Source organism: Colobus angolensis, unplaced genomic scaffold (assembly GCF_000951035.1).
Source record: "Colobus angolensis palliatus isolate OR3802 unplaced genomic scaffold, Cang.pa_1.0 Scaffold54, whole genome shotgun sequence".
Taxonomy (NCBI): Eukaryota; Metazoa; Chordata; class Mammalia; order Primates; family Cercopithecidae; genus Colobus; species Colobus angolensis.
In genome coordinates, this window is record NW_012118932.1 from 3352170 (window position 1) to 3364608 (window position 12439).

The 12439-nt window shown below is 44.6% G+C and overlaps 1 protein-coding gene across 2 annotated transcripts in view; it reads left to right on the forward strand.

Annotated features, from left to right (window-relative positions):
* The first annotated feature begins 7951 nt into the window (after positions 1-7951).
* Positions 7952-12439, forward strand: part of LSG1 (large 60S subunit nuclear export GTPase 1) — a 29261-nt gene continuing 24773 nt past the window's right edge. For both annotated transcript variants that reach the window (XM_011961208.1, XM_011961209.1), the window contains exons 1-2: positions 7952-8359; positions 10242-10368. In XM_011961208.1, the coding sequence (XP_011816598.1) occupies positions 8084-8359; positions 10242-10368 (403 nt within the window). In that variant the 5' untranslated portion in view covers positions 7952-8083. The remainder of the gene's footprint in view (positions 8360-10241; positions 10369-12439) is intronic.

The following is a 12439-nucleotide window of genomic DNA, read 5'->3' on the forward strand; positions in this document are numbered from 1 at the left end:
TTACAGGCACGCACCAGCACATCTGGCTGATTTCTGTATTTTTTTAGTAGAGACGAGGTTTCACCATGTTGGCCAGGCTGGTCTCGAACTCCTGACCCTGTGATCTGCCCAGGATGGCCTCCCAACATGCTGGGATCACAGGCGCGAGCCACTGCGCCCGGCCTATAATATCGTCTTTAACTCTCTGCCTCCCCTACTAGACTACAGGCTCCTTATGGCTGTTGACTGTATTTTATTCACCCTTTGTATCCCCAACTTCTAGCATAATGCCAGTCACCAAATTAATGTGTGGCAAGTGTTTGTAGAATGAGCATTAACCATGTGTTTATTTTCAAAGTCACGGGACCGTCATGAGCACAGACTGTCAGAACTGGAAGAGCCTTGTCTGGAAGGCCCTTCGAGATAATCTAGTCAACCTCCCCAGGCTTTACAAATGAGGAAACTGAGGCCCTGGGACAGCACAGGTGCATGGCCATGCAGTAGTTTAGTGGCCACACCAATATGAGGACCCATGTGGCCTGAATCTCAATCCAGGGCCCTTTCCTGTGGCTAAACGTAAAGCCAAAAGCTTCTAAACACATAAATATGTAGATCCACATCCTTCGTTTGCTCCCCCTCTAGGAAGAGCTGCTTTGGGGCTCATAGGTTCATTTGATGGCCTGAACAGGAGCACACAGCCAAACATACCCCCCTGTGACCGGACTGAGTGGCCACTCGCTGGACCCCTTAATGAAAAGTGCACTTTGCTAATGGCTCTCACTGCCTCCAAAAACGTTAGAGTCAAGCATGACTGTCACAGGACTCCACCAGTGAGACAGCTCTCTGTAGTGGTGGAGATCGCACTTGGGTCTCTGAGAGTCTGGCAGCCCGTTTCCCATTGCAGGAGAAATAATTTGTAGTCAAACAGTGCCCAGACCAGGGCCCTCTTTAGGAAGGAAGTGGACTTCAAGCATGGAAGGATGGGCAGACTGCTGTAGACAGAGGCAGCAGAGAGTGGTCCAGAGGAAGAAAAGAGCCCATGCAGCCATGCAGAAGGTAGTTAGTGTCGAACATCCAACAACCGGGCAAGAGGAGGGAACGCAAAGGAGCTGAGCTCCACTGCATGTCAGACACTGCTGAGTCAGATCCGTCCAAATATTTCATGCTCCTAAGAGTGTTGTCAGGTCTGTGCTAGTCTCTTCATTTTTCCGGGGGAAAGCACCATGGCTTGGAGAAGTTAAGAAATTTGCCTAAGATCTCCAAAGCCTATGTTCTTTGTGTTTGGGTCAGGCCAGGGCCTGACTCCTGATGGCCCTGAATGGCAGGCGGAGGTGTCTCATAAGCTGTGGTGAGTCACTGGAGGCACTAGAGCAGGGACATGCCATGATCAGAGCCAAGGCTCAGGTACACAAGACTGGCCAAGAAGGAATCCTGACCCCCACCCTCCAGCCCTGACTCGCCGAGGGTCCCGGAGCATGCTGCTGCTCTTCTCTGCCTGTTGGGGAGCTGAGCAAATTCTCCTTCATTTCTAAGATCACAGGAAAGCTACAGGTATTTCCTACAGCTGCCATAACAGATTACCACAAATGAGGTGGCTGAAAACAACAACAATGTATCCTCTCACCCTTTTGGAGGCTGGGAGGAGGCAGCATCCTTCCTTGCATCTTACTGGCTTCTGGTGGTTGCCTGTCATCCTTGGCATTCCTTGTTTTTTAGACATACCGCTCCAATCTCTGCCTCTGGCCTCTCCTTCTTTGTCTTCTGCATAGGCAGCCACATGTTTCTCTTTCTAAAACAGTACTTACTGGATTAGGGCCCATCTAATCCAGTATGAGCTCATCTTCACTTGGTTACATCTGCAAACACCCTTTTCCAAACCCGGTACAATGAGAGGCTCATGCCTGTAATCCCAGGATTCAGGAGGCCCAGGCAGCAGGGTCATTTGGGCCCAGGAGTTTGAGACCAAGCCTGCACAACACAGTGGAACCTCATCTCAAAAGACCTCTTTCCAAAGAAAGACACATCCACAAGCACTGGAGGTTAGATCTCGCCCTGTGGCCCAGGCTGGGGTGCAGTGGCGCTATCATAGCTCACCACAACCTCAACCTCCTGGGCTCAAGCGATCCTCCCACCTCAGTCTCCTGAGTAGCTGGAAACACAGGTACACACCACCACACCCAGCTAATTTTTTTTTTTTTTTTTTTTTTTTTTACTTTTCTGTAGAGATGGAGTCTTGCTATGTTGCCCAGGCTGGTCTCAAACTCCTGGGCTCAAGTGATCCTCCCACCTCAGCCTCCCAAAATGCTAGGATTATAGGCATCAGCCACCAGGCCTGAACATGTCTTTTTAAGGGACACCATTAACTCAAAACAGAAGCCATGTTTCCAACAAAGCTCTCTGAAAATAAATAAATATAAAAGACAAAAGATCAAAACAGAGCCCATGGCAGGAAATGGCAGGAGAGAGAGAGAGAGAGAGGACCGATAGACAAGTCAGAGGTCTATGAACTCTGGAGGCCACCCTGTGACCAAAGCTCTCAGAAATGTTCTCACCATGCCCCTTGCCTTGGAGCCTCTCCTTTCATGGGCTGCCTGCTTGGAACGTTGGACAAGGCCCAGGCAGAAATGCAAGGGCACTAGAAGGAAGCCAAGAGTGATGAAACCATGAGCCTTACAAGTGAGCCTTCTCCTCAGTGCCACCAAAGGCAGGGACCAGTCAATATTGGTTTGTCCCCTCTGAAGTTGGAAGGAGGAGAAATCATTACCCCTACATGATTAACTTTAAAGCAGAAACCATGGATCTTTCATTCAAACTGATTATTTTTGACATTTCCATTTGTGTTACTAGTATCTGTGACTAATGATGGCTGAATTTGCTAACTGGTGGTTCGCGGTACCTTCAACTCTCTCATGACAATGAGGGCAAGACGTACTCTTTTTCTCATGTTACATGGTGAAGCCACCACTCTGCTTTTGCCAACCTAGGCACCCTGTCTGAGGCCATCACTGTTCCCTTGCTATTTCAAATACTGGAATGAGGCAAGGGATAGCATAAAGAGGAAGACAACCTACCAGGGTCAGGAGTCTGTCAAGTACCTTAGCAGTTCTTTATTCCAACACCCACTTTGAGGCTTGAACCTGACTTAGAACATCTGACACCTGATTATATGGCTTTTGCTTGAATACCTCTGGTAGCAGGGAGCTCACCACCTTACTAAGTTGTCCAATATATCTTTGCGCCCCTCTGATTGTAAGAAGTTTCCAACAAATCGAACCTAAAATTGTATCCCTGTGATTTCTACCCATTTGTTCTGGTTGTTCTTGCCTTGTGTCTACTCAGAACAGTCTTCTCTCCTTTCCCTATGACAGTCTTCCACATAAATGGAAATGGTTCCCACATACCCCCAGAGTCTCCCTCCTTAGACTAGTCTCATTTCTATCACCTTGTCCTCATACAGCATAGTTTTGCATTCCAGCACCATCCAGGTTCACATGCATATATTAGTATATTTATTATGGTGATTTAAGGAGACGGACCACTTTTAGAGACAAAATGTAAAATCCTGGTGGTCAGAGGCCTTCTTAATGGAGTACGGTCTACCTGGTGGTACACCTTCATGGCTGTACCATGACCTGGCTCAAGTGAGCTCTTTAACCCTGGCTGAGTCTGTTAGGCTGGTTGCCACTAAAGTGTAAGCTCTTCAGGGCAGGGAGTTTGTCCAGTGCTGAATCCTCAGAGTCCTGTGATGAATGAATCAATGATGAATGAGTGAATGAATGAGTGAATGAGTGAATGAATGAGTGAATGAATGAATGAATGGGAGAAACCTAGGACTTTCCACATGCAGATTTTAGAGTTGGTGATTATTAATTCTACTTTTAGCCTCCTTTATTTTACTTTGCTTAACTGTATTGAGTCTCAACTTCTACAGCTAAAAGTGCAGTAAAATAACAATACCCTTTTTCACTTGACTGTCAAGAGGGAGAAAGTAACTGCAAAGTCATCTGTGAATAAAAGACACTAGCTATTCCATACATAACACGAGTTGAGAAAAAGTTCTTGGGTTCAAATACACAGGATCTTGGGGCCTGTGTCACCAAAGCAAGAGGTCACTTTTCCTTGCACAGGCAAGAAATCAATATTTGAGCACAGGGACTCAAATTAATCCATATAATAACCACCAATAAATGTCTGCTGACAGCAGCATGACTATGGTTGACAATATTGTGTTGTATATTTCAAAGTAACTACAAGAGAGGATTTTGAATGTTCTTACTACAAAGAAATGATAAATGAGGTGATGGATATGCTGAATACCCGGATTTGATTATTACATAATGTATACATGTATCAAAACCACCTCATACATACATACAATTATTTATTATATGTCAATTAAAGAGATTTTTAAAAATCTGCTGAATTATGAAACTCCTGCGAGAATCCACCCATTTTCAATAGGGATAAACTGAGAATGGCAGATAATCATAGGGGGGTTCCCTACTGATTCAAGTACGCTCTACAGAGGCTGCCAGACATCTATTTTCACAACTCTCAGCCTTATGCAAACTGTTTTTAATGTCCTTGTAGAAAGAGGTGGTGTATCATATGGGAAGCAAGGAGAGACCAGGCTGCAAGCTCGCCTTGGAACAACTTTTCTGCCACCAACTCATTTTTGGCCAAGGTATGAAAGGAAAAACAAAACAGAAACCAACCCACTCTTTCCTCTCCTTCCTCAGACAGATGTGGAGCCCAGAGGCACAACAGCGTGGACTTGGAGAGCTGAAAGCAACTCCAAAGTTTGTTGCTGGGTGTGGATTTCAGAGCTTGTAACTACATTTGCTCAGACGCAGTAGAAATCAAGCATTATGCAACCCCATGAATAGGGAACACTCCCTGTGTCACTATTTAGAAGCTGGGTGCCAGGCTTCCAGTCCCCAAATCAATGCAGCCTCCTCCAGGAGCCAGCTTGTCAGAGGATCCTGGCTTTAACGGAAGTGTTCAGCTATGTGGGGAATCGGGAGGATCTGACCCATCTTCCAGTCACCAGCCTGGTGGGTGAGAGTTTCCACTGGCGTGAGAAAGCAGGGAGAGGGGTTCGGCTAGGTAGTGTTGTTCCTGAAGTGTGTGGGTGAAATGGCTTCTGCAGTTGGAGGGCAGGGACCTGGCCTGATTCATCGTGGCAACCCCCTCACTTGGGCAGCAGCCAGCACCTTGCTCCACCCTTCATCACCACCATCATCACTCCCCCACAATCTTACCTCGTTCCTTTTCATCTGGGTCCCATGATCTTGTCTCATCAACACCCTCAATTCCCTTCCTCCTTGTCCTTCTCACTGAACAATTATCCAGCTGGGCTTTCACCTTCATTGCTTCGTTTCTGGGGAAAGAAAATGTGTTCAGCTATGCCCAACGGTACTCCCACAAATTACTAGGCAGTGACCTTGCAACATTATCTCATTTGTTACCTCTTCAGGACAGGAATTGTTATCAGCCTCATTAACCAGATAAGAAGACAGAGACTCAATTGTCTGTCACTGGTAGATTTTCATAACATCCTGGAGAAATACAAGAATTATCTATGCTTTTCTTGTCAGCTAGGACTAGTTGCTGCTAATTAAATCTTTATGACCTTTTGACTCCTCACCACTCCTGATTATCACTTTGGTTTATTTGGTCAAGATTTATTTTTATTTTTATTTTTATTTTTATTTGAGATGAAGTTTCACTCTTGTTGCCCAGGCTGGAGTGCAGTGGCGCGATCTGGGTTCACTGCAACCTCCACCTCCCGAGTTCAAACAATTCTCCGGCCTCAGCCTCCCAAGTAGCTGGGATTACAGGTGCGTGCCACCACACCAGGCTAGTTTTTGTATTTTTAGTAGAGACGGGGTTTCACCATGTTGGCCAGGCTGGTCTCAAACTCCTGACCTCGGGTGACCCACCCGCCTCAGCCTCCCAAAGTGCTGGGATTTCAGGCGTGAGCCACCACACCTGGTCTTATTTGGTCAAGATTTTTTAAGCCCTTAGAAAAGTAACAGTGGAAAACCAAAGTGTTCATTTTCTCCAGAGGCAACAAAATCTGAAAAAGGAAACTAGGATGAAGTCCCAAGTTCCTGGTTGAGCTCTAGGAATGCAATGGTGAGTTTCTTTATCTCACCTAGTATTATTATCAAAATGTGAAATCTACCTAATCGTACTTCATCAGTTAGTTTGATCTTTAACCACTTAGCTCTGGAGAGAATGCCAGGAGCTGTCTACTAATTCTATTTCATGGGTTTTCTTCATATCTTCCTTCTGGAGATTATGTGCAGGATTTTAAAGATACACTGTTTCTAAATTGGGAAATGGGAGAAATCATGTTCTGATGCATCCCTTTGCTCATCTGTGAGCTCTGCCTTCTCAAAGACTTGCCAACTACTTCACAGCTTGTCAGCAGTCCCTTGGGCATTTCCCAAAACTCACTTCAATTCAGTAGGAGGGGTAAGGTGTAGCACACAGAGGGCCTGGCAGGGAATTCAGAATGGGTGGGAGTCTGGACCCAGTTTCACCTGATACTAACTTGCTATGACCTTTAGCCAGTCCACTTCTGTGTCTTCATTTGCACCAGACAAGAGTGGACTACTCTTGCTACTCAAAGTGTAACCCAGGGACCAGTAACACGGGTATCACCTGGAAGCTTGTTAGAGCCACAGGCCTCACCCCAGACCTTATGAATCAGAATCTGCATGTTAACAAGATTCCAGGGGATTTACATGCACATTAAAGTGTGAGAAGCCCTGGGTTAAATGGATTCTTGATCCTATGATTTCTTTTATTTCTTTTTGACTGTTGTTTTAATTGACAAGTAAAAATTGTATATTACGTTGTACAGCATGTTTTGATAAATGTGTACATTGTGGAATGGCTAAATCAAGCTATGCTAGGTAATATATGCATTACCTTGATCCTATGATTTAAAAATACATATTTGGCTGGGCGCGGTGGCTGATACCTGTAATCCTAGCACTTTGGGAGGCCAAGGTGGGCGTTCACCTGAGGTCAGGAGTTCAAGACCAGCATGGCCAACATGGCCAAACCCTGTCTCTACTAAAAATACCAATTTTAGCCGGGTGTGGTGGCACGTGTCTGTAATTCCTGCTACTCGGGAGACTGAGGCAGGAGAATCACTTGAACCCGGGAGGCGGAGGTTGCAGTGAGCTGAGATCATGCCAGTGCACTCCAGCCTAGGGGACAGCGAGACTGTGTCTCAAAAAATATAAATAAATAAATAATACATGTTAACAACCCTCATTCCCCACCCTCCCCAGGGGTGTACAGCCTAGTGACAAGACTTGGGCTTGATTCCTGACACACGCACTCAGTCTATGACTTGCTCAAGCTGCTTCCTCTCTCTCAACATCAAAACAAAGAGATGGTTCTCTGGATCAACGAGAATGTAGTTCACCAGCACACAGCCAATTCTAAGCTGACTTTCTATTATTCCAATTATAGGGAAATCAAACATTCAAGTGAGGAACAGAAGCCCAGGCCTCTAGGAGTGGAGCTGGCTCACTGTTTTCACTTTCATTTTAATTATTTTTAAAAAGGGTAATGAAATTGTAACTAGAACCGTTAAAACATTTTTAAATTTGAAATAAAGCGTAAGTCAATTCCTGTTAACTTTCCTTACAACCTTGCCAAGCTCTGGAAATACTATTCAGCCTCTCATTCCAAATTCACATCCAGGCGAAGACTTTTCTCCCCACCTCGCAGCTGGGGACGGCTAGGTAAACAAAAAGCCGCTGTGCTGGACCTCGGAGAGACCACCCCTTGGGACGCCAGCTGAAAACCAGCGCGGGGAACCTCCCCCGTTCCAGCGCCACCGAAACATTCTTCCTCCCAGTCTCCGCGTCCTTCTGACGGAAGCGGCGGGAGGCGGAGCTAGTGCCGCGAATAGGAGCCGCCATGTTTTCGAGGTACGCCAGTTTCTCGCCGGACGCTAAAGACCGACGCACAAATCAAGAATGGACCATTCTTTCAACTCAGTCATTTATCCAAACTCGAGACGTTCGCCAGGAAATCTACAGAAAAGCTTCCAGAACCATTTTTTCACTTATATTCTATAATGCTGGCAAGCTCGAGACGTAAAAAGAGCACTTTAGGACAAGTCATTCTGCTTCCCCCTCTCAAGTTTGAGCCTGAACTACTTGGGCTCGCCTATCGTCACTTCCGGGGATCGAGCTGTGAATCCCGGAAACTGCACGCGCGGAGCGGGGAAGCTTCGTCCAGCGGTGGAGTTGCCATGGGCCGGAGGAGAACGACGGCCGGTGGGTCGCTGGGACGGGCCCTTATGCGCCATCAGACTCAGCGGAGCCGAAGCCGTCGTCACACTGACTCCTGGGTAAGACAGACCATGTCATCTTTCTTTTTCTGTCTAGCCTGAGTGCTGCAAAATTCGGGGTCAAAAGTCAGGTAAGTTTTGCGGGAGGGACGCCTCAGCCTGGTTTTGAAGGATGAGTTGGAGTTTCTGCCAAGCCAAGTAGCAGGCCCTCCTCCTGGCAGGGCCCAGAACTCAAGGGTAGAAGAAGCTTCAAAGAAGGGTTAGTGTGTTAATGAGGTGTGGAGTAAGAATGTGAAGCGTCTTCAGTGCCAGGTCTTGAGTACGTTTGTGTTTTGCCCAAGAAGCCACTGAAGTGCTTGGAACTTCCAGAGCAGGAAATAGACATAACGTGTTTTTGTATTGATTTGTTCAAAGAATGGATCCTCCAGAAGCGGTTGGTTACTGCCAGAAATACAGAGTAATTCAGATCCTTGCTTCACCCTGGCGAAGCACCCCCTAGTGGTTTAGCTCAAAGATAAATCATTCATTTTTCAGGTGTGACAGGACCTAATATTTTACTAGGCTATAGAAGGATCTTTAAAAAAATGAATCAAGTGATTTGACTTGTGTTAATCATTCTAGTCGTTATTTTCACCATTCATTCCCCCAGGAATGAATGAGAATGTTTGAGTTCTAAGATCGTGTACTAAAGTTAAGTGTGCCCCTGGAGCTAACTAACCGTGTGCCACCGTCATACCAGCTGACTTTCATCCATATAGTCTACAGAGTAAACAGCACAGAGTGCTTATCATTATTCATCAGGTCAGAGTTACGCTGGAGATTAGATTACTGGTAATTTTTATTAGTTTCGAAGAAACTTGTTATTAATGAAGCCTTTTAGGAAATAGTGGGAAGATTGAACATGAATGGTGAAGAATTGAATCCTAATTCCTTATTTTTGCTGATTCTATGACCACTTAAACTTTTGGCCTTTAGTATTTATTTTTTCATCATTCAGTCATTCATTTTCAGAGACTGGGTCATGCTCTGTCACCCAGGCTAGAGTGCATTCATGTGATCACACCTCACCAGCTCACTACAGTCTACACCTTCTGGGCACAAATGATCCCCCACCTTAATCTCTGAGTAACTGGCATTACAGGTGCACACCATCAGGCCTGGTTGTTTGTTTGTTTGTTTGTTTTTTGGAGAGACAGGGTCTTGCTGTGTTGCCCAGGCTGATCTCAAACTCCTGGCCTCAAGCAGTCCTCCTGCCTTAGCCTCGTGAGGAGCTAGAGTTACAGGCACAAGCCACCACGCCTGGCACTTTTTTTTATTTGTACCTATACTAAGTATATAGCTTAGGGTGATGGTTATCAAACTCTGGGTTGTGTCTGGAAATCAAGTTAGTGGTTTGCAACTAGCTTTTTTGTTTTTATTTTTTCCCCAGCAAGACAGAGAAATATCAGAATGTGTTACATGTAATAGGGTGTGGCTTCAGTATTCTTTTGTTTCCATTTTACTGTACGGAATGGTGCTTGAATGCTTGTATCATTATATGTACATACAGCTTTGGGTCACTATGTAAAATGTATTTCTTATTGTGGGACTATATCAGATAAAGTTTTAACTAATTTTGACTAGCAGAGTCAATCTGGGTTCAAGTTCTACCTCTGCCATTTAGTTTTCGACTATAGGCAAGTTATTTTATCTGTTGAAGCTTTAGTTTCATCATCAGTGAAATGAAATACAATAAAATTCACCTCAAAAGTTTTTGAAAATTAATGAAATGGCGAAAGGGAACTGCCTATTATGAGGTAAGAGCGTGCTCCTTTAAACATTAACCATGAGTAGTATTGATTCTAAAGGGACTACGATCATCCTCAAGACCATAGACTAGTTGCAAGGAAGTTGCCAAGAGCAGAAGCGAGCATCTGTATTTATCACCTGTGTTTGTTCATAGCTGCACACACGTGAACTCAATGATGGCTATGATTGGGGTCGCCTTAATCTTCAGTCAGTGACTGAAGAGAGCTCCCTTGATGACTTCCTTGCTACTGCAGAACTTGCAGGAACAGAGTTTGTAGCTGGTAAGTGGTTTATGCTGAGTGCATGTGACACTGTCACATTTCCATCTGGGGCTGAGGTTTTGTTTTTTGTTTTTGTTTTTGAGACAGAGTCTCCTCTGTTGCCCAGGCTGAAGTGCAATGGCGCGATCTCGGCTCACTGCAGCTCCGCCTCCTGGGCTCAAGCAATTCACCTGCCTCAGCACCCCGAGTAGCTGGGACTACAGGCAGACGCTGCCACGCCCGGCTAATTTTTGTATTTTTCGTAGAGACGGAGTTTCGCCATGTTAGCCAGAATGGTCTTGATCTCCTGACCTCGTGATCCACCCACCTCAGCCTCCCAAAGTGCTGGGATTACAGGCGTGAGCCACCGCGCCCAGTCTGAGTCTTGAACAATGAATAGATGTTAGAAGGACACATGAGATAAGACCTTTTACACAGGCAGGCAGAGGACTCGAGCCAAGATGTGAAGCAGCAGCCGACTTTGTTCAGAAAATGGCTAGAAGTTTGACTTTACTGGTGCAGGGGCGGGATGTGATGAGCACAGGTGCTGAGCAGGTGGACAAGGGCCAGATTCTGGAGAGAACAAAGGTTTAAGGGAAGCTTTAAACAAGTGTGCAACATGATTTCATATTTCATTTTTCAGTGTTTTTTGGGGAGATGTGTGGGTTCCAGCTTTAATGAGCTATATAATTGGCAACTAAAAATTGTATATAGTTACAGTATATAGTGTGATGTTTGGTTTTATATTATATATATATATGTAGTGAAATGATTACTAAAATCAAGTAATTAACATATCCATCACTTCACATTGTTTTTGTGTGTGTGTGTGTGGTGAGAACAAGATATATACTCTCTTAGCAAATTTCGTATTAACTAGTAAATACATTATTATCAACTATGGGCACCAGGCTGTACATTAGATCTCCAGAACTTATTCATCCGGCCTCAGTAAAACTTTACTGTTAGACCAATATCCTCCTATTTCCCCCACTCCCTAATCTCCGGTAACCACCATTTTCTCTCTGCTTCTGCGAGCTCGACTTTATTCCACATATAAGTGAGATCATACAGTATTTGTCTTTCTGTGTGCCTGGGTTATTTCGCATAACATAGTGGTTCATTCATATGGTCACAAGTGTCAAGATTTCCTTCTTTTGTAATGCTAAGTAGTATTCCATTGTATATATACATGTACCACGTTTTCTTCATTCATTCATACATTGATGGGCTTCTAGGTTGGTTCCATATCTTGGCTATTGTGAATAGCGCTGCAGGGTACATGGGAGTGCAGATATCTAATAGGTACATGAGATTTCATTTTTTAAAAGATCACTGTTGAATTTTAAGGAAGCAAGATGAGTTAGGAGACCGTATCACTTTAGTCTAGCAAGATGAACAGGCCAGAACTGAAATAGAGGTAGTAGAAGAATGGAGAAGATAAGAGGAACAAGAACACTTAAGGAGCTAGAGTAAACCAGACTAATGGAGAGGGCAGCGTAAGCGAAAACGAGTGAAGGGACAAAAATAAACTGCTGGATTTCACGATGAAATACCACTTCACCCACTAGGATAGCTTAAATAAAAGAGGCCTATAACAAATGTTGGTGAGGAGGTGGAGAAATTAGAACCTCATACATTGCTGTGGGAGTATAAAGTGGTGTTGCTGTTTTATAAAAAATGTTGGCAGTTCCTCAAAAGGTAAAACATGGAATTACCATCTGATCCAGCAGTCCCACTCCTGGGTGGATGCCCGAAAGAAATGAAAACATGTCTACACAAAAACATGGACGTGTGTATTCATAGCAGCCTTATTCATCATCACCAAGAAGTGGAAACACCAAAAAGTCCTAAACAGCCAAATCTACAGAAAGTAGATGGTTTCCACCAGGTACCTGGGGATGGACAGTGACTGCTAATGGGTAAAGGTTTCTTTTTGGGGTGATGAAAATATTCTAAAATGGATTGTGGCGATGGCTGCACAACTCTGTGAATATACTGAAAATCATTGAATTGTATGCTTTAGTGGGTGGATTGTGTAGTATGTGAATCATATCTTAGTAAAGCTATTTTCTTTTTTTTTTTTTTTTTT